The 23,538-nt window shown below is 42.4% G+C and overlaps 1 protein-coding gene across 4 annotated transcripts in view; it reads right to left on the bottom strand.

The window, feature by feature from the left end:
• The window catches only part of LysRS (Lysyl-tRNA synthetase), a 52,849-nt gene that overhangs the window by 28,580 nt on the left and 731 nt on the right, over positions 1-23,538 (bottom strand). For 2 of the 4 annotated variants that reach the window (XM_070086720.1, XM_070086721.1), the window contains exon 2: positions 23,425-23,532. In XM_070086720.1, the coding sequence (XP_069942821.1) occupies positions 23,425-23,456 (32 nt within the window). In that variant the 5' untranslated portion in view covers positions 23,457-23,532. Of the gene's footprint in view, positions 1-10,606; positions 10,774-23,424; positions 23,533-23,538 lie in introns of those variants that run through there. The other 2 variants (XM_070086718.1, XM_070086719.1) reach the window with 2 other exon arrangements.

Genomic DNA, 23,538 nt, shown 5'->3' with positions numbered 1-23,538 from the left:
CAAAATTTCAAATGTTTCAAAGTTATTGCATATTTTATATGTACTCTGATAATTATGCTTATGTGTACCTGTGTCTAAATATACTTACACACTGTGCTGGCATGCAGGTACACATTAAAATCACTAAGAGTCTCTCGACTCACGACGCCATAGTAATACGTGTACTATGTAATAATAATCTCTCTTGGGCACATTAAATGTCTTATTTTACGTTAATATAGACACTTTCATTAATCCATCTATGATATTTTCTTCAAAATTATATAAGAAACACGTTACATAGCATATAAACATTATACATACATCCACAAAATAAAAATTGACATAAATGAGATTTGTTTACAAAGTCGCTTTGCAGGAGTGTCGGAAGAATTACGTTTTCTCTAGTCAAACACTGGGGGATAACTGTAGATAAATATTCTTTTCATATGCCTTCACTCTATATATAGCAACTCATGACCCTTGTGAGTTTAGTGCTTCTTTTTTATTATGATGATAATTTGTGAGAGCATCATTCCTTCTAAAAATTACATGAGAATGGAAGTGTTGGTCTTTATTTAGTCTACTGTACCACTGTGGAGACAATTTGTACACAATCTAAGGCGTTTGTATGAATGTTTATGAACCATAACCCGACACATCGTCTGTTTGTTTACATAGTGGGTGGGGTGGCCATGCTGGCTTCCCAACACTACCCTACCTACCACATGACTTTCTACAAATAAATACTTTTCACCTTTCACCCTACATTAAGACTTTAAATATTTTAAGGTAAGTAATGAGTGTACTGCATATACATTTTATCACTATGGAGCTTTAAGCATCGTCATAGTATACAGTGGACCCCCGCATAGCGACTTTAATCCGTGCAAGAGGGCTCATTGTTATGCGAAATGATCGGTATGCGAATGAATTTTCCCCATAAGAAGTAATGGAAATCAAATTAATCCGTGCAAGACACCCAAAAGTATGAAAAAAAAATTTTTACCACATGAAATATACATTTTCCTACACACAAAGAGAAGGATACATGCACAATAGTAGAGTAGTACATGCACAATATATATTGTGCATGTACTACTCTACTAAATGAAGAATAAATGACACTTACCTATATTGAAGATGCAGCAATGACTGATGAGACACTGTGTCCTGGGAGTGCCTTTTCCTCCTGAGTACTGTAGGTCCTGTTTGGCATTTTCTTCCAGAACAGGCCTTATCACACTGTGTATGCCACTACGATTCTTAAATCTCTCAAACCAACCTTTGCTGGCTTTAAATTCACCAATATGAGCACTAGTTTCAGGCATTTTTCCCTGTTCACCTGGGTGTTAGTCGACTGGTGTGGGTTGCATCCTGGGAGACAAGATTAAGGACCCCAATGGAAATAAGTTAGATAGTCTTCGATGACACTGACTTTTTTGGGTTATCCTGGGTGGCAAATCCTCTGGGGTTAATTGTTTCTTGGTATTCTCAATAAGCCACACCAACAACGGTGCTACAGCAGCAGCAGCAGCAGCTGACAGTGCTACAGCAGCAGCAGACGATGCTACAGCAGCAGCAGACGATGCTACAGCAGCAGCAGACGGTACTACAGCAGCAGCAGCTGACGGTGGTACAACAGCAGCAGCAGCTGACAGTGCTACAGCAGCAGCAGACGATGCTACAGCAGCAGCAGACGATGCTACAGCAGCAGCAGACGGTACTACAGCAGCAGCAGCAGCAGCTGACGGTGGTACAACAGCAGCAGCAGCTGACAGTGCTACAGCAGCAGCAGACGATGCTACAGCAGCAGCAGATGGTACTACAGCAGCAGCAGCAGCTGTACCACCAATAGTAGCGATGGTTGATTGGGGTTTATTATACAACCTGGCCAGCTCGGAGACACGCACTCCACTTTCATACTTATCAATGATCTTTTTCTTCATCTCTACAGTAATTCTCACCCTTATTGCTGTAGGGTTGGCACTAGAAGCTTTCTTGGGGCCCATGGTCACTTATTTTGCAGATAAAATCACCAAAAACACTGTAATAATACGAAATGTTCCGATTGTATGCTTGGATGTTACCGCGGAGGCTGGCTGGTAAACAATGCCACCAGCGGCACATGTGAGGCTGGCTAAGGGCGCACATTGGACGCGTCTCGGACCAACAGTGGTGAGCGGGTTTTTGAGCGGTATGCGAGGCAAAATTTTTGCGATAAAAGCGAGCGGTATGTGGATTAAACGTTATGTGATGCCGACGGTATGCGGGGGTCCACTGTATTATGTGTAAATAACAAAAAAAGGCACAATACCGTGCCCTCCACATCTGTGATCCTCAGTTCCTTCCAGCAGAAATTTCCACTCTCCATAATTCGTTTTTCCGTCTTGGCTACCCTTCCCATTTCATAGACTCTGCCCTCTCACGTGCTAAACGTAATTTCTTCTCTCCCAAACTCTCTACTCCTGGGAACTCTTCTATCCTCTGCCTTCCCTACATTTCCGGTCTTTCTAATCTCAACAATTCTCTCCGTCCCTTAGACATCAAGCTTACCTTCCGCCAGACTAACACTCTTCGCACTAATCTCGTTCATAACTCCTCTCCCTCTACAGATGTTCCTGGTGTCTACTCTATTTCTTGCTCCTCCTGTCCTCTTCAATACTTCGGAGAAACTGGTCTATCTCTTTCTGACAGACTTAGGGAGCACAAAAATAGTGTTAGGCTTGCCGACACTAACAATGCTCTTTTCTGTCACGTCAGAGATCATAGCCATCCTATTGACTGGTCTTCTGCTAAAACTGTCTTCCCTATTTCCAACTCGAACAGTCACCGTCTAGTTGAATCCTCTCTAATACATAACTTTCCTTGTATGAATCTTAGCCCTGGCTTCGTCTCTGTAGATGCCTTCCTCTCCCACTACATTGTAAAATGCTCCAAACTTCAGAACACCCGTGACTTAACCTGACTCCTCATTTTTTCTTTTTCTTTTTCTTCTCCTCCCTCTTTCCTTTTTCTCCTCTGGGTTGTCTTTCTCTCTTCTGTCTCGTGTTTCTGTTCCTTCTTCATTTATTTCACCACTTCCCCTTTCACGCACCTCTGTGCGCTTGGTCTCCCTCTGTGGTCACCTAGCTCTCTTGCAGTGCTCCCCTTCCTTTGTATTTGACTGGCTCGTCCTCCTTTTTCCCCACTTCTACCACTACTACTACCTCTTCTACTACTACTACTACTGATGAAATTAAGACATATGTGTGGCGTCTAGATGTCTTTGTTGTGGACGTTTCGCCATCCAGTGGCTGGCTGGATGGCGAAACGTCTACGATAGGGATGCCCGGGTGTTGCGCATGTGTCTTAATTTCATCTTGTCGGTATTATATACCATTCTTGCACTACTACTACTACCACCACCACCTCTTCCTGCCTATATATAGCCGTCCTGCTCCACTTCTGGTTAGTGTGACTTTGTAAATGGTCCAAGTCGGGCCGAAACGTCGCCGTAAGCTTCTCTCTTTTATGTGCGGGTTATTTGTGTATATTATGTGTAGGTGGGGGTGGCCAGGAGGGCTATCACACCTAACTTCTTACAGTAAATACTACTCGCCTTTTGCCCTACATTAAGACTACGAATATTTTGCGGTAAATAATGAGTGTACTGTGTGTATATTTTGCTTTTCATTGTTTTTCAATGCCTAGTTCTATTGCTACCTTAATATACGTTAGTGTAAACTTGTTATCTGGAATTTATATGCATTTGTAAGTGGAAAAAATGGCATTCTGCTTTCCAGCGATGTCTGTTTTCCGGCAGTAGCCTGGAACCCAACCTGCCGTATAAGTAGGGCCCTACTGTATTAATACATTTTTAGATTTAAAAATGAAAAATTGCTTTTTTTTGGAGAAATATGTGGCAACAGATGAAAAAATAGCACTTACATGTGCACTAGTTTGCATGGTGCTAGACTTTTAAATTATGCAGGGTTGTGTAGTGGATTTTTTAGAATTAACTTCTAATACCCTTTATTTATTAAAGTTTCCAATATCTAATATTTTAATAAATCTTCATTTGCATACCTTTTCTTCCTTTCAAACCTGCAAAGAAAAATGTCTTGCACTCTGTGAAGTTACATTAAGTAAAGTTAGGAGACAAAGTTAGATAATGTTAGGTATACATAATGGGCAGTGTAAGCTAGACAATCATCAAGTGCCATGCAAACTAATGCACAGTTACTGGAAGTACATACTTCTCCAGGAAAATGTCATTTTTATTATTAGAATATAAAAATTTGTTGAAAGCAAAATTTAAGTTCAAAATCCTGCAGTATGCCAAACTGAAGAGATCAGCATCCTTTGTTCTCTCCTTCTGAACTATAGAGTACTGCATATACAATACATGTACTGGATTACTTGATGAAAGAATACCACAAGCTTTAACATGCAGTCAATCAAAATTCTTGGAAAATCTAATTATTCTTAGTGACATTGTCTAAGTCACTGGGTCAACACAGCCTCTCCTCGCTTAACGACGGAGTTCTGTTCCTAAGACTATGTTGGTTTACCTGGAGAGAGTTCCGGGGGTCAACGCCCCCGCGGCCCGGTCTGAGACCAGGCCTCCTGGTGGATCAGAGCCTGATCAACCAGGCTGTTGCTGCTGGCTGCACGCAAACCAACGTACGAGCCACAGCCCGGCTGATCCGGAACTGACTTTAGGTGCTTGTCCAGTGCCAGCTTGAAGACTGCCAGGGGTCTGTTGGTAATCCCCCTTATGTGTGCTGGGAGGCAGTTGAACAGTCTCGGGCCCCTGACACTTATTGTATGGTCTCTTAACGTGCTAGTGACACCCCTGCTTTTCATTGGGGGGATGGTGCATCGTCTGCCAAGTCTTTTGCTTTCGTAGTGAGTGATTTTCGTGTGCAAGTTCGGTACTAGTCCCTCTAGGATTTTCCAGGTGTATATAAACAAATTCGTTGTTAGGTGAAGAGTATATTATTTTAATGTCATCTTTGCACCATTTATAACATTTCTGGTATATTTTTAAATGTTTATACAGTAGTGTACTGTATACTGTAATAAAAAGAATAGAGGAAATCAGCTTTAATATACATTTAGGTAAGCATACTGGTCACAAAGCCCGTCGTAAGTCCGAGTCGTCAGTAAACGAGTACGTCACTAAGTGAGGAGAGGCTGTACTCTGGGTATGTTACTAATTAATATACAGTAGACCATCATTTAACATGGTTTTGTCTGGTATGTTTTGGTTATAACACAACTGAAGAATTACGGCATATTTTTGTTTAACACTTCGTAAAATTAATTTAACACAGTTCCAAGAGGGGAAAAAATTTTGAGCCCACGGTCACTCATAGGAGGGGATGTGGGTTACACCAATGATTCAACAGGGAAGACCTACCGTCATCTCGTGCCACCCTCTGCCATCCCCACCTCCCTCCCAGCCCAGTTCATACATGTGTTGGACAAATCTGTTAGGAAGGAGTTTGCTGTGTTTGTTTAGATACACACACTATTTGAATTGCCCTATCTTAAATCTGCCAAGCAATCATGGCACCCAGCAGGCATACAAGTGTTGCTCAAAGTGGCAAGAAAAAGTTTAAACGTTTAAGTCTAGGAGTTATGAAGAAAATCGAGATATTAGACAAGCTTAACCCGTAAACGGTCCAAACGTATACATAAGTTCACTACCCCAATGCCCCGAATATTTTGAAAAATAATTTTTTTTTTATGGAAATAAGAGCATGTTTTTCTAAATGTTATAGGATAAAAAAAAAATTAGGGTCAGTACTTACAGAGATATGAGGCCAAGAAGTTGGCACTGGATGCTCACGTGATGGCAACATCGAGTCCTGCCGCTTGCAGAAGTGTTGTCGATATACCTTTTTTCTATTTGTCAAATTATTTTATGTAATTTTTATGTTACAATAATTACAATTTATAGTAGTTCTTATCATTTCATAACCAATCTTTGTTCTGACACCAGTATTAGGTACTGAAATCGTACACAAATTGTCACAAACACACTGACTGTTGGACATTTACACGTGCCTTGGTGATTTACTACTGTCTTGGAATATATACAAAGTATTTATAGGCCCCAGCAATGTTTTGGATATGTGGAAGTATATAATAATATGATGATGATGGATGGAGATGATTGATGATGATGATGATTGATGATGATGATGATGGATTGATGATACAATAAGTTCACTTGAAGCATGTAAAACAAGCCTCAGTCCACCCCTGACAGTGAAGTGATAAGATGAGATAACATAAGATAAGAGTGTGTTGGCCCTCGTTTTGTTTTCGCTGGTACACAAACCATGTCTGTCTATCTATCCATCTGGCTCTCTGTCTCAGAGAGAGCCACAAGACTACATCATATTTACTCATATCTTCAAGGAGAGTATAGCACTTTGTCTGGATTTTTTGAGTTATCCAACGTAATTTACACTATGTATACTTGTATTTGTGTACCTGTGAGACAGGGATAGAGACGGATAGAAAGAGATAGACAGAGAGAGAGACAGATAGAGATAGACAGACACAGGCAAACAAGCGGAGCCAGGCCGCCAGCAGCTAGCTGGCCAGCCATGCAGCTGGCCAGCCAATCAGCCAGCCTGCTGAACAAGTTTATCGTTCCAGAATTGTTTCTCTTTATTTAGGGCATAGGTTATAAGACATTCTGAAAGGGTGTTGCACAAATGTTGCACATGGGTTATTATCAAGGTTTTTTGATATTTCCTTGACCACTTATGGCCACGTCCACCTCAAAGCCACTAAACTCAGGGTCAACATCACTTTCCTCTTAAAATGGGAGAGTTAATACTACATGAAATCAATGAATCCCAGGTGTTTGCCATGATGTTTGCTTTAGCTGGTGCTCATTTGAACTGGTGCTCCCACAAGGTACTAAGTGGTCCCAGATTTTTTTAATACAGTGCACACTGAGTGTTAAGAATCATTCTATGCTAACAAGGCATCTCAGGCCAATCGTGCCATATTTGAAGGCAGGAAAAATAAAACGTTTATATACATTTGGGGCAGTAGCAGTGAGAACGTATATATACATTTGGACTGTTTACGAGTTAAGAGTGGCTCATGTGTGGTGGATATAGCGAGGGCCTATGGCCTTAATGAAGCGTCAGTTCGTACAATTAAAAAGAACAAAGCAAATATACGAGCTTGTGTAATGAATAACCTAAGATGTCACCTCATGAGAAGAATGACACAGGTCACAGCAAGTAAATAAAACTGAAAACTTGTTGCTTGAGTGGATCGCACAAAAGACAAAGAAAGGTGCACCACTTAATTTCATCTTAATTAGGGAAATGGCCTTACATTTGTTTAAAGCAGGGTGTGATAAGGAAGGCAGGCCTGAAAAAGTGTGTGTGTTTAGCACAGGCTGGTTCCACAACTTTAAGTTACATAATAAGTTACATAACATTAAGTTTTCTGATGAAAGTGCTTCAGCTGATCATACAGCAGCAAGTAATTTCCCTGCTGAATTGCAGGAAATTATTTCTGAGGGTGGCTATGAGCCACATCAAGTGTTTTATGCTGACGAGACAAGTGTTTTTTGGAAAAAAGAAAAATGCCAACAAGAACTTATATCAGTCAGCAAGTGAAAAGTACCCTGGGCTTCAAGGCAGCAAAGGTCATTTACAGCTCTAAGAATCCTCATGGTTTGAAAGGTGTAGATAAAAACACCTTACCAGTAATTTGGAGGTCAAACCAGTGAGCATGGATGATAGAGGAAATATTTATTGACTGGTTTAAGCATCACTTTATTCATGAAGTCAAGTTTTACCTGCACAGCAAGAACCTTGCATTCAAGGCTCTCTTCATACTTGATAATTCCCTTACTCATCCACAAACTTTGCTGGATGTGACCCCACATGTAAAAGTTACATTTTTACCTCCAAATACAACATCTCTAATACAACCACTGGATTGGGGAGTTAAGTCATTCAAGTGTAACTACACAAAAAAAAAGTTACAAAAAACTAGTTGCATCAATGGACTCTGACTCCAACCTGGCAGTACCGAGCTTCTGGAATAAATTTAATATTGCAGGTGCCATCAGCTATGCTAGAAGTGCATGGAATGAAGTGACCCAATCAACATTAAATGCAGGCTGGGAAGAGTTATGGCCTTCTGTAGTTAATTCTTTCACTGGTTTTCCCTTGCTTGAGTCAGGTTCAGGAAATTGTTCAGCTGGCAAAGAGATTCCAGTTGATGGTTTTGAAGATATGAATGAGCTCTTAGAAGATGATGAAGAAGACAGGAGTCCAGAGGAAATGTTGGCAGAGCTCGAACAGATACAAGGGAGCCACATAACAGAAGATGAAGAACAACCTGAAGAAAAACAGTTAACACTGCAACAGTTATGCGAGTGGTTCCATGTTGCTGCTAAACCAGCAGACTTTTTCACTGAAGAGGACCCTGACAAATCTAAAAGTAGTACTTTGAAACGGGGTCTAGACCAGCTGATGATGCCTTACCGTCAGCTGTATAATGTACTGCAGCGTAAAAGAGCCCAGAGATTTATTACAGAATTTATGCACACTCCAATACAACCATCATCTTCAGTACCAGAACCTCTACCATCCACTTCTGCCGACAACCAACAACCATCCACCTCAGCCCAGTAGCGCCACACCATCCGTATCCACTCTCTTCACAATCATCCACAAACACCATTACCCACAATTTAAGATAAATACTATTATTTCTACTGCATCTGTAGTCTTAAGCAGTAATACATATATTACAACAATGCACTACAATTACATATTCTCTTTTATTTTTGTAAGATCTGTTGGTCTAAAAAAAGTTTTGGCTTTTTGGGGGCTCCCAGGAACATAACTATTTTTCCCACAAGTTCTTCAGTTTGTCTAACAGAGTTTTGACTAACACGGTGTTTTCAGGAACGTAACTACCATGTTAAACGACGGTCTACTGTGTACAGTTGAACCTTGAACATGGGGGTTAGGGGCACTGACCCCCCCCCCTTGCAGTCAAAAATCCATGTATAACTTGTGACTCCACAAAAACTTAACTAATACCTTCGATATATCTTTGAAGAGTTTCAAGAGTTTCTCTACTCTGAGCCCGGCCATGGGCCAGGCTCGTCTGGTGCTTGCCTGGTCAACCAGGCTGTTGCTGCTGGAGGCCCACTGCCCCACATATCCATCACAGCCTGGATGATCTGGCACCTGGTGAAGATACTAATAGCCTAGTGTTGACCAAAAGCCTTACCAATAACAAACAGTCAATTAACACACAATTTGTATATGTATTATACACTGTGTTCTTACAATAAAGTAAGCTAGAGAAAAGAAAATGCTATTAGGAAAATCATAAGGAAGAGAAAATACACTGACAGTACTGCACTGTATTTATCGATACCGTAAGTTTACGCAATCTGTTTACAAGATCAATCATCTGTCTGTCATTACCTACATCAATATTGCCTTATATGATACAAAACAATGTAGCTGTTATACTTATTACTAACAAAAGATATAAAAAACAAAAAGATATGTGAAAAAGAAATTCATATTTCTTTATGAATGAATATTGAACCTTTATGATTGTGTACATTTCTCTCTACTGTGAATGGAACATGAATGATCTGTAATAATAATACGTACATGTTTATCTGGAGTTTATCTGGAGAGAGTTCCGGGGGTCAACGCCCCCGCGGCCCGGTCTGTGACCAGGCCTCCTTAGGTCAGTGTCCCAGGATGCGACCCACACCAGTCGACTAACACCCAGGTACCCATTTTACTGATGGGGAACATAGACAACAGGTGGAAAGAAACACGTCCAATGTTTCTACTCTGGCTGGGAATCGAACCCAGGCCCTCACCGTGTGAAGCGAGAGCGTCTTTCTATATGTTTACATTTCTTTCGACTGCGAATAGAACATGTACAACCTGTAATTGTATGTAAGTTTTGATAAATTTTAACTTTTTAAAATAGATTTGTGTATATTTTATGGTAGTAAATGATAAAACAGACTAGTATCTACATATACTTTATGCATTCATGACATACCTAACTTTTTCTGAATTTTTTGGGTTGCAAATCTCCAAAAAAAAAAAATTAATATATTTATTGAAAAAATCCATGTACAAGTGGACCTGCGCAGTTCAAACCAGTGTTGTTCAAGGGTCAACTGCATTTTGCTTTACAACAGAGGATATTTCCCATAAAGGTAGGGTGACAAGTATTTAATATTTATGTACAGTACTGTATAAGGCATGAAGACACTCAAAAATGCTGTACTGTAAAAATAGGTATAGAGTCTAATTCAGTGCACAAATAAGCACAGTAATTCCTTGTTTTTCATCACCAGTCAATAGGAGAGAGGATGAGTGAAACTTCTCCAGCAGCAAATTAAAAAAAATTATTAAAAAAACTGTTTTTAAAATAGGATGCTTTAATATCATTCAGCCTCTTCTTACTGAAGATGGAACACAGATCCTAGCAATATACAGATACAGTGTCTTCTTTTCATGTACAATAAACAGCACCTAGATTTTCAAACTGTATGAACTTAAAATTCAATGTTACTTTAACTAGAATTTGCTGCTTTCAGTGTTTCACCCACCTCCTGGTAGAATAAGACAATGTGGTGTTGCTCAGGAAGATGCTTGCCAAGCATGGGGAAAACTGACTCCTGGCAGACAACCTTCGAGCTGCCTCTAGAGAGGCCACTGCTCTCCAGGCACTTCTCAGTAAACTTGCCCTCATTTTTAATATTGTTATCTGGAATACCTGGTATTAATTACTATTTGTTTTGTTAACAGTTACAGGAAAGAAAATATTACAGGAATAAAAGCTATTACAAAATCCATGACAGTAAAGATAACTACAGTATACGTACTCTATATTAAATGTGAGCAAACTTTTTAAAGATTTACCTGCTATCTTAAGTGTTAATAAAAGAAAGACGACCAGTAATCCTACTAGCACTTCAAAACACTTAACAAGCTTCTATTTTGCATTGACAGGCTGGTAGTACTCAACTTCTGGATGGTTAATAATAATATCTATTTCTACAAGTACAGTGGAACCCCGGTTGTCGGCCGTAATCCATCCTAGAAGGTCGGCCGATAAATGAAATGGCCGAAAACCGAATTAATATTTCCCGTAAGAATTAATGGAAATAAAATTAATCCTTTCCAGACAAAAATATTCATAAAAAAATAATTTTTTTAACAATTATGTAAGTATTACATACCTTTATTGAAGGCTAATTCTGGCTTCTGGAAGATAGGGAAGGGGAAAGAGGGAGGAGTTAGTGTTTGGAAGGGGAATCCCCCTCTATAAAGAATTTAGGTAGAAAAACCTTCCCTGGGGTTACTTCCCTTCTTTGTCTTTTAATGCCACTAGGACCAGCTTGAGAGTCACTGGACAGGGAGAGTCACAAGTGGGACAGGGTTCAGGGTTTTGTCACTAAACATGTTACAGATATGACTTGTTTCAGCTTTGTCATGGTGGTGTTTCTCTACAAAAGCTTGTACCCTAGTCCACATTGCACACACCTCTTTAATCTCTGAAGGCACCTCCTTCACTCCCTCTTCTTCCTCCTCTGAAGCAAGTTCCTCAGCTGCAGTCTGTTCACTTGTTCCAGGCATTTTCTTTGCAAGATCCTCATGCAACTGCCTTGCCTTCTCACAAATAATAGACTCCACAACACTGTCTCCCACTAATTCTTTTTCCTTAATCCACAATAATAATAACTTTTTCATCTCTTTCATTGTTGGTGGCCTCTGTTTAGTTCGAAAATTACTCCTTTTGCAACATTAGTGTCTTTGATTTGTTCTTTCTTGCCAGGATGGATGTAATTGTTGATTTATTCTTGCCAGGATGGATGTAATTGTTGATTTATTCTTCCTGTACATCCTGGCAAGTTCCACCACCTTCATACCACTCTCAAACTTTTCTATCACTTCACACTTAAATTACATGGTGTTTCTCACTTTCTTTACCACAGGAACTTTCTTTTGAGCCATGGTTACTTATTTCACAGTTACACTGCAAAAAAAAAAAAAAAAACACTAAAAACAATGGAAAACAAGCGAAATGTTTGGATGCATGAGCAGAAGCTTCCTCAGCCACCTAGAGACAAAGCCAAACTGACGCGCAAGCAGCCCCAGCCGGTGGATGGACACGTCCCAAATGGCCAATCACCGAATTAATGGCCGATAACCGAGCACCGAAAAACCGGCCGATAACCAAGTTGGCAGATAACAGAACCAGCTGACAACCGGGGGTCCACTGTACATGTATAAGATATACAGGCCTAGCTGACATCAATAACATACTACTATACAGAAAGCCCCTATTATGCAGAGCAATTCAGGCAAATTAGGTCAATTTTGTCCCAGGATGTGACCCACACCAGTCGACTAACACCCAGGTACCTATTTTACTGATGGGTGAACATGGACAACAGATGTAAGGAAACTATGTCCTGTCTACAGACCTGCTACTTTTCTTAACCCTTAAACTGTCCAAACGTAGATCTACGTTTTTTCAACATTTGAAAGTATGTAAAAAAAGTAGATCTTCTTTTCTTTTTTTACATTTGAAAATGTGTAAAAAAACTCTGATCTACATTTTTTTTTTATATATATATATATTTGAAAATATGTAAAAAAAAAAACATAGATCTACTTTTGGAGCACTACGCATGTGAACATAGATCTGCTTGGACAGTTTAAGGGTTAATTTAAGATCAATTAACCATTTTGGTGGCCATTACATAGAACTACATCACTGAGGCCAGGGTTCCTAACATAGTTCCATATCATGAACTCAGTTTACTCAGATAAGCTGTGAGTGGTAAATTTTGGCCTAGATATGAGAGAATGGATTAGTGCAGCAAGTGTTTCTTTATTTATTTATTTATTTAGAAATTTTAGCATACATACAGAGGTACAAAAAAATACAGGTAAGAGCAGCATGCCAAAGCCACTTATATGCATAGCATTACGGGCTGGCTTAAAATTAACTTAAGATTAACTAACCAATGATGAAATCAGTGATAAGACATTATTATAAACAGATAACTATAAAGCACAAATGAGTATTACAAAGACAGGTCATATGGTTGCTTGCATTGCTGTTCATTCAGTAGAATGGAGTATTCTGTTAGGTTTTACCTGGAGTTTACCTGGAGAGAGTTCCGGGGGTCAACGCCCCCGCGGCCCGGTCTGTGACCAGGCCTCCTGGTGGATCAGAGCCTGATCAACCAGGCTGTTGCTGCTGGCTGCACGCAAACCAACGTACGAGCCACAGCCCGGCTGATCCGGAACTGACTTTAGATGCTTGTCCAGTGCCAGCTTGAAGACTGCCAGGGGTCTGTTGGTAATCCCCCTTATGTGTGCTGGGAGGCAGTTGAACAGTCTTGGGCCCCTGACACTTATTGTATGGTCTACCAAAGTTAGATTGGGTCCTAGGTTTAACATTTATGTGATATAATTGTGAGTAACATTTTGGATATACAATTCATAAGGTTCAGTTATTCAGTATTTATTTGGTTTTGAGTAAGTGAACTTTGAGAAGAGACTTGAATTTGTAAACAGGTAGTGTATTTACAGGTAATGAATTCCAGATTTTAGGGCCTTTTATGTGCATTGAGTTTTTGCATAGCGTGAGATGGACACGAGGAACATCAAAGAGTGCTTTGTGCCTTGTGTTATGGTCATGTGTTCTGTTGAGGTTGGCAAGGAGATGTTTGAGGGGAGGGTTAATATCAGAGTTAAGTGTTCTATGTATGTAATAGGTGCAATAATAAGTATGGATGTTTTGTATGGTGAGTAGGTTGAGTGTTTTGAATATTGGTGGAGTGTGTTGCCTGTAGTGAGAATTTGTTATCATTCTAACTGCAGCCTTTTGTTGGGTAATTAGTGGTCTGAGATGGTTAATTGTTGTTGAGCCCCATGCACAAATTCCATAGGCGAGATAGGGGTAAATAAGAGAGTGATAAAGGGCCAGGAGGGCTGACTGTGGAACATAGTACCGTATCTTCGATAGTATGCCTACAGTCTTGGAAATTTTCTTAGAAATTTGTTGTACATGTGTATGAAATTTGAGTCTATTATCGAGGTGGATTCCTAAGAATTTTCCTTCTGTTAGCTTTGTGATAGGTGATCCGTTTATCATTATGTTAAGAGGGACATCTGTAGCTCTGTTACCAAACTGAATGAAGTAGGTTTTGTCAATGTTTAGTGTAAGTTTGTTAGTCCTCATCCAGGTAGATATTTTCTGTAATTCGGTGTTTACAGTATTGGCTAGCGTGACTGGGCTCGGGTGAGAGAAGACGTATGTAGTGTCATCTGCAAAAAGTGTGGGTTTGAGTAATTGCGAAGCATTTGGTAGGTCATTTATGTATAGGAGAAAGAGAAGAGGGCCAAGGACACTTCCCTGTGGGACACCAACTGTAATTGGTTGTGCGGAAGAGCTTGCCCCATTTGCGTACACATATTGGCTTCTGTTGCTGAGGTAAGACTTGAGGTAGTTGAGGGAGTGCCCTCTAATACCATAGTGTGACAATTTTACGTGGAGCAAGTCATGGTCAACTGTATCAAAAGCTTTACATAAGTCAATGAAGATCCCCAGTGGGACTTCTTTTTTCTCTATTGCAGTGTATATATGTTCTAGCATGTGTATAATAGCATCATTAGTATTTTTATTAGGCTTGAATCCAAATTGGCAGGGGTTGAGAATGTTTTGGGAGATGAGGTAGGAGTAGATTCGTTTATGAATTAATTTTTCGAAGATTTTTGAGAGAGGGTGTAAATTGGATATTGGCCTATAGTTATTCAACTCTGTTTGGTCTCCTCCTTTATGGATCGGGGTGACCCTTGCTATTTTGAGAACTGTAGGGAAGGTGGAGGATTCAATGGATTTGTTAAAGAGTGTTGCAATGATTGGTGATAGTACTTGTGATGCTTTTTTGTATATAAAGGGTGGTAAGGTATTTAAATCTCCTGCCTTGTTTTTCAGTGTGTTGATAATAAGGGAGACTTCATATGGGTTAGTCGGAGCTAGGAACAGTGTGTTCGGGTAGTTGCCAGTGAGGTAGTCATTTGGTGGGGTATCTGAGCTTGGGATTTTATTGGCAAGGTTTTGACCTATAGTATGCACAGCATAAAAAAAATTCTGCCTCCTGCAATGCATGATGGTAAAGACAAAACAGTGACTGTGTGTATGGTTTAAAATAGCACATTTGAGGTGTTTTCCCGGATAGTTTTTATGGTTTTATTGGCAGATTTTTAGTATCATTTAATAAAATGGAAAACATACTACTGAAATATAGATGATTTTAATTGGTCTCAAAACCACAAGTAGCATGAAATCGAGCTCAAATAGTGGAAATATTTGATTTTTGCCAATATTCCCGAGGATGGGTAAGGCCCCCCCTCCAATACTCCCAGTCTGTTTACTGGACTTTTAATAGGTCTGATTCAATTATGTGACACGGTAAACCATGACCAAACATTCCTGGTTAGATTTTATGAGAGAAATAGAGTAAATCTTCTATTTTTTGTGTAATTAACCCTTAAACGGTCCAAACGTATATATACGTTCTCTCATGTAGGGCCATAAACGTATACTGTATATACACGTTTCATTTGTCATTAATTCAACATTGGCATGACAGGCCTGAGTCACCTAGACATCAGAGAATGTGTGTGAACACTCAGTGTACCATATGAAAAAAAAAACTGGGGATGCCTGGGTACCAAATGCTCTTTTTTCCAATTAAAAAAACAAAACAATTTTTTTTTCTCAAAATATACGGGGCACTGCTTAGGTGAACGTATATATACATTTGGATCGTTTAAGGGCTAAGAATTTAAAAATGGAAGGCAAGTGTAATATAGGAGAGGCCTGAGGTAAACTGGCCAAATTACCAAATTCTGTGCACTTACAGGTTACTTTAAATAGCTAAATGGGCGATTTCTTGCACTCAAGTGGTAGAATGAAAGGCATGCTAGTAAAATATCTAAGAATTTGATGGAAAGGAGCAAGGAAAAAAAAATCACCGATGCATAAACTGTGCAAAGATCACTAATTTTGAGCCTGCATAATTCCGTTAGTTTTTCATTACATATTATACTTATACATGTGTACTGTGACTACCTTCAGAAAAAGATTCTTTACCATTTCAGAAGTTTTTTAAAAGTGGCCACAGAATAATATTAATTTTGGGGGATCTGGACAGTGAAGGGGTTAAACGAGACATTCCCCAAGATATACAGTAGAATTAAACTAGTTAATGCTAGCTGAACAATCCATAAAGACGAGGAAATTTGAAGAATGCAACAATGCAAAATGACAAAATCCAAAGGAACTCAAGTTTGGTTCCCAAGTAGGGCAAATCCTTACAGAACAAAAATCCTTAAATATGCTGACCATTCTTCTTGTAGTATACGGTAATAGGACAGTATATCTCAGATAGGGCCGAGTCAAAATCAGCTTAGGTAAAGCAAAAGCTTAAGCCTACAATAAAAGAGCAAAGAAAAAAAAACTGATCAGCAACATAAGATTTGTTCATCACTGACTTTCATTTCATAGGATGCAGGGTGGGTTTAGGAGACATTTTATGGGAAAAAAAAACGCGTCTAATAAGCTGCGAAATATGGCAAGTAATGAATGTACTGTGTATGCATTTTACATTTTATTTTTTTAATGCCTACTTCTGCTGTTAGCTTAATATAAGATTTTAACCCTTTCAAGGTCCAGAGGCCAAATTTCAAAGTGTGCATCAGTGTCCAAGAATTTTCAAAAAATAATTGTCATTTTTTATGAAATGGTAGAGAATCTTTATCTGAAGGTAATAAAACAAAAAGTACGAAATTTGATGGAAAATTAATGAAATTATGCTCTCATGAATTTTGATGTGTCAGCGATATCTATGCATCGGTGATTTTGCCGACTTTGACTCCCATTTTAGGCCAATTACCTTATTCCAGTCGACCAAATTCTTAGCTATTTCACTAGTATTACTTTTATTCTACCAACTGAGCACAAGAAATCACCAACTCGACCGTTTCAACTACAAAATAAAGTGATTGGAAATTGGTAATTTGGCCAATTTAGTGCAAAGTTCAAAATATTCCAGTTTCAAAATAGGGTCCAGAATAAACAATGCAGGCATTCCTGGCACTAAACTAACATTTCCTCTGTTCATTAGTTACATTTTCAGGCTTTACAAATGAATTCCATTTTGATTTTTAATTCGCATAATGAATTTTTATTAAAACCAGAAAATAGAAGATTTACTGTCATGCAATATTGTAATAATTGTATAAATAATATCAGCACATTTGTGAATGTATATTAGACCCACCAGCTGGCGTGTATTAGACGTGTGAGGTCATTTGTTTACTCTTGAACATCGGCAAAAGTTTAACATTTCCACTACTTTGAGCTTAGTTTCAAGCCATTTTCAGTACTAAAACCAATCAAAATCATCTCTATTTCTGTAATATATCTTCCATTCTATCAAATGAGACCAAAAAATACAACTATACAACACAACTATAAATAACATAGGAAAAACACTGCAAAGTTGCTGCTTTAATCAAAAATTACGGTCTCAGTTTTTTTTCTCTCATTATGCACCGTGCTGCAGGATTTGTTTTATGTGGTGCACACATACCACATAGATATATTCTCTCATATCTAGGCCCAAATTTACCGCTCACAGCTTATCAGAGTGAGCTGAGCTCATGGCGTAGATCTACGGTTTGGACCCTTAACATAAAGCTGTAGATCTACGGCATGGACCCTGAGTGGGTTAAACTTGGAGTTTAGCCACCCAGAATAACCCAATAGAGTCTGTGCATCGAGGAGTGTCAATCTTATTTCCACTGGAGGCCTTACATCTCCCCCAGGATGTGAGCCACAACAGTCGAGCACCCTAGTATGCCAGGTGGAGGCACCTGGCATACTTTAATGTCCAAAATAATACCCTACCCTGGTAGGTTTGCTGAGACAAAGTTGTGCTGGCTTTGCTACTTGAGGCAGGAAGTCTTGGGATTCTTTAGTGACAAATTAATATAGCAGGAATAAGTTGATGACATAAAAGACTAATGCAAAAATCATTGGATTACACAAGGCAGGCGATCAAACGAGGGAAACAGAAACCACCAGCGTGTGTGAACATCCTGTGAGGAAATAGCTGCGTTAGTTCCTTGAGGAGTCTTGATGACATGCCCACACCAAAAGCACATCCAGGGAAGTCTCAAAACACATCTCTACTAACGTTAACTAATACAGTGGAACCTTGACTTGCGAGTTTAATCCATTCCATGACCTAGCTCATAACTCAATTTGCTTGTATATTAAATCAATTTTCCTCATTTAAATTAACTGAAATGCCATTAATCTGTTCCAGCGGAATTCCTGCTCCCGGGAGGCAGTACAAAATACTTCAATATAATGCTAATATCAACTCTACAGCTTATCTATCACAACTGATCTAATATGACATAATAAACAATATAAATAACATATAAACATGATATATACTCTAGAATGAGTAACATATGTCATTATGTGATTGGGGGCGGCCATTCCCGCTCCCGCTCTGACTATATCTTCCCATGCTCTTATTATAAGAGAAAATGGAATGTTTATTTATTTAGAAATTTTAGCATACAAACGGAGGTACAAAAAATACAGGTAAGAGCAGCATGCCAAAGCCACTTATATGCATAGCATTACGGGCTGGCTTAAAATTAACTTAAGATTAACTAAGCAATGATGAAATCAGTGATAAGACATTATTGTAAACATGTAACTATAAAATACAAATGAGTATTACAAAGACAGGTCCTATGGTTGCTTGCATTGCTGTTCATTCAGTAGAATTTTCTGAGACTAACTGCAATAGATCACTAGTTTCATAAGGAAAACGCTGAAACAATGTATCTATAAATAAGAAATATTGTATAAAAACATAATAAAACATAATAGAGAATGTAAAGAAATAAACTGGTTTTATAAAGTGTACATACATAGAGAAGAGATGTTGGCAGAGTGGTGTATGCTGTCAGTGGCCCTATAAACCCCAACAACAACACTGGAGGAGTTCGCTTTTTTTCGTCCTTTTTCTATTGCTTAATCTCTTAACTTACTTCCTACACTCTTAATGCTACACTTTATTGCTGAACTTAACTGCTACAATATGTTTTTATTTTTTTTCACTTGACTTTTCACTGATTTACTTGCTACACCCTTAATTAATGCTACAACCCACAACCTGCACACCTCGCTTGTGTTTATCTATGGATTCATGCTTTAATTCCAGGGACATCATCCTCTTTTTTTTCTCAGCACTGTCCTTGCACTTACTTAGGACCCATGGTTAGAAAAAAGAAATATATCAAAATAACTGCACAAAACGCAAGCAAAACACAAGAAAAATGCTTCTACAGCACGGTAAACACATGCATTGCTCAGTGGATGTTGTGGCATTTGCTGCGCCAACTAGCGGTGGCGTTCTGAAGCTCACACATTATTATTATAATGGGGAAGCGCTAAATCCGTAGGATTATACAGCGCCTGTGAGGGGAGGGGATGGAAAATATTCAGGCTTAATTTAGGGAACTGGAGCACAGATCCAATTCCCTAGATCAAGGGCCCCTCACCAGCGTCAAGGAACCTCCCTTGAGGGGGAAGCTCGCTCATAACTCAGAGCAAAAAATCGACAGTGATGGCTCGTATCTCAAAAAACTCTTAAGTAGGGGCACTTGTAAGTCGAAGTTCCACTGTACCTAGAACTGTTATATCATTTGCCCAAATCTTTCACAAAGTGTGGTGCAAGGTTTTTATACACGTATGACTTGCCAGGATGTTCCCCAGACTTAACCCCAGTGAGAACCTCTGAGCTGTGATAGAGATCTAAGTCAACTTCAGATATTTATTTCTTTTTGTGTGGTATAAAAATAATGTAGTTTACATGCAAAAAAACACTCAGGTACAAAAGAAAGCCACTAGTACGCAACGAATTTCAGCTTGCCTAATCTATAGGCCTGACCTACTTCCACTAGTGGGTTATTCCACTGGCGATTCCACCTACCACTCTACCACATCTGTCTTTAGTATTTAAGTCCCATCTCTGCAAATGTATACTGTACTTTTATCAAGATTGGTATTAGGTTAAGTCTGCCTAAAATGCCTTAGCATGATAGTGGCTTTCTTCGCTCCAATCATACGTTCCATAGCCTTAAGACAAAGCCTGTTTGAAATTGCTCAAGATATTCCAATTAACTGAACTTCAACTAACCACACCAACTGTGAAAATTTGAAGCATTCAAACAAGTCATTTCCAGTTATGATACAAATTCTAACAATTCTAAGTTTTTTACTATTTTACTACAAAAATTTGCCTGGACACAAACAAAACTTAATAGGCACTACCCTGGCCCTAAGATGTAATAGCCATTAAATATTGAAGTTGTTCAGAAGAGGTAAACTGAAATTTATTTAATGCAATTTAACAAGGCAAAAAATTTAACACTATTTTATACACACTGTCAAATCTGCAACTTCACTTTTGAATTTCATTCCACTGTCATTTTAATTTTTGGCACTGTTTGTGAATATTTGAAGCTCCACCAGTTAGGATCTTGGAAGTAATCCAAGCCATTCTAGGAAGCTGGGAATGGGTTCAATAATTCTGATCATAGGACACTTTAACATGCCAGATGTCCCTAGAATTTGGTCCTTATCATACACAAGCGTGTACCTGAACACATCACCTCCATACTGAGAAACTGATTACCTCAAACTATTCCTCATCTCCCACCACTCTCTATAATGGACTGAAGAAACCACTGGCTGGTGAAATGTTTCCAGAATAAAGATTCCCAAATGTTGCGCAAGTGCCTCATTCGTCAACTTGTTAGTTTTCTAAACCATTTACATTACACATTTCATGAGGTAACGGGATGGGTTCCTAGTCAAGTTCTGAACCAGCCGAGCTGTAGTTCGCACATTGGCTGCATGCAGCCAGCAGTAACAGCCTGGTTCATCAGGCCTCGATCCTCCAGGCAGCCTAGCCAGGGATCTGGAGGCCTGGTCTGGGATCTGGAGGCCTGGGCTGGTACCGGGAGGCCTGGTACTGGGAGGCCTGGCCTGGGACCGGGAGGCCTGGCCTGGGACCGGGAGGCCTGGCCTGGGACCGGGAGGCCTGGCCTGGCCTGGGAACGGGAGGCCTGGCCTGGCCTGGGAACGGGAGGCCTGGCCTGGCCTGGGAACGGGAGGCCTGGCCTGGCCTGGGAACGGGAGGCCTGGCCTGGCCTGGGAACGGGAGGCCTGGCCTGGCCTGGGAACGGGAGGCCTGGCCTGGCCTGGGAACGGGAGGCCTGGCCTGGCCTGGGAACGGGAGGCCTGGCCTGGGAGCGGGAGGCCTGGCCTGGGAGCGGGAGGCCTGGCCTGGGAGCGGGAGGCCTGGCCTGGGAGCGGGAGGCCTGGCCTGGGAGCGGGAGGCCTGGCCTGGGACCGGGAGGCCTGGCCTGGGACCGGGAGGCCTGGCCTGGGACCGGGAGGCCTGGCCTGGGACCGGGAGGCCTGGCCTGGCCTGGTACTGGGAGGCCTGGCCTGGGACCGGGAGGCCTGGCCTGGCCTGGTACTGGGAGGCCTGGCCTGGGAGTGGGAGGCCTGGCCTGGGACCGGGAGGCCTAGCCTGGGAACGGGAGGCCTGGCCTGGGACCGGGAGGCCTGGCCTGGGACCGGGAGGCCTGGCCTGGGACCGGGAGGCCTGGCCTGGGACCGGGAGGCCTGGCCTGGGACCGGGAGGCCTGGCCTGGGACCAGGAGGCCTGGCCTGGGACCGGGAGGCCTGGCCTGGGAGCGGGAGGCCTGGCCTGGGACCGGGAGGCCTGACCTGGGAGCGGGAGGCCTGGCCTGGGAGCGGGAGGCCTGGCCTGGCCTGGGAGCGGGAGGCATGGCCTGGCCTGGGAGCGGGAGGCCTGGCCTGGCCTGGCCTGGGAGCGGGAGGCCTGGCCTGGCCTGGCCTGGGAGCGGGAGGCCTGGCCTGGGAGCGGGAGGCCTGGCCTGGCCTGGGAGCGGGAGGCCTGGCCTGGGAGCGGGAGGCCTGGCCTGGGAGCGGGAGGCCTGGCCTGGGAGCGGGAGGCCTGGCCTGGGAGCGGGAGGCCTGGCCTGGGAGCGGGAGGCCTGGCCTGGGATCGGGAGGCCTGGCCTGGGACTGGAAGGCCTGGTCTGGCCTGGTACTGGGAGGCCTGGCCTGGGACTGGGAGGCCTGGCCTGGTACTGGGAGGCCTGGCCTGGGACCGGGAGGCCTGGCCTGGCCTGGTACTGGGAGGCCTGGCCTGGGATCGGGAGGCCTGGCCTGGGAGTGGGAGGCCTGGCCTGGGAGCGGGAGGCCTGGCCTGGGATCGGGAGGCCTGGCCTGGCCTGGGAGCTGGAGGCCTGGCCTGGGAGCGGGAGGCCTGGCCTGGCCTGGGAGTGGGAGGCCTGGCCTGGCCTGGGAGCGGGAGGCCTGGCCTGGCCTGGGAGCGGGAGGCCTGGCCTGGCCTGGGAGCGGGAGGCCTGGCCTGGGAGCGGGAGGCCTGGCCTGGGAGCGGGAGGCCTGGCCTGGGAGCGGGAGGCCTGGCCTGGGAGCGGGAGGCCTGGCCTGGGAGCAGGAGGCCTGGCCTGGGAGCGGGAGGCCTGGCCTGGGAGCGGGAGGCCTGGCCTGGGAGCGGGAGGCCTGGCCTGGGAGCGGGAGGCCTGGCCTGGGACCGGGAGGCCTGGCCTGAGAGCGGGAGGCCTGGCTTGGGAGCGGGAGGCCTAGCCTGGGAGCGGGAGGCCTGGCCTGGGACCGGGAGGCCTGGCCTGGGAGCGGGAGGCCTGGCCTGGGAGCGGGAGGCCTGGCCTGGGAGCAGGAGGCCTGGCCTGGGAGCGGGAGGCCTGGCCTGGGACTGGGAGGACTGGCCTGGTACTGGGAGGCCTGGCCTGGGAACGGGAGGCCTGGCCTGGGAGCGGGAGGCCTGGCCTGGGACCGGGAGGCCTGGCCTGGTACTGGGAGGCCTGGCCTGGGACCGGGAGGCCTGGCCTGGGATCAGGACGCGGGGGTGATGAACCTGTTAAGACATTCCGGGTAGACACCAGGTAAAGCCTTTGGTTATAACTTTCCTCTATTCATACGTACCACCGTCCTCCACCAACCTTCACAGACAGTCGAGGTATGACTTACTGAGACGTTAATACATTAACTATAATATGTACGGCAAAACATCTTGACAGTCTTCCATGCTGCCGCATGAACAGCCCTCGCCTGTTTTACCTTAAATAAGGACAATAACTAAAGCATTTTACCGAATCCTACACACACATGTCTTTGGAAATGTTCGATATAAATATATTAAGAAAAATTTTAATAGAGTTATGTCATAAATCTTACTTTTTTGAGAGTTTCTCAGCAGCGTCGGCCATAGCGGCAGGAGTGTTGTGTTGTGTCGCACAACCTCGACTTCCCTCACACTCCTCCACAACCTTACTTTGTTAGTCACTGAAA

Source organism: Cherax quadricarinatus, chromosome 19 (assembly GCF_038502225.1).
Source record: "Cherax quadricarinatus isolate ZL_2023a chromosome 19, ASM3850222v1, whole genome shotgun sequence".
In the NCBI taxonomy this organism is placed as follows: Eukaryota; Metazoa; Arthropoda; class Malacostraca; order Decapoda; family Parastacidae; genus Cherax; species Cherax quadricarinatus.
This window is presented reverse-complemented; position numbering and strand designations above follow the sequence as displayed.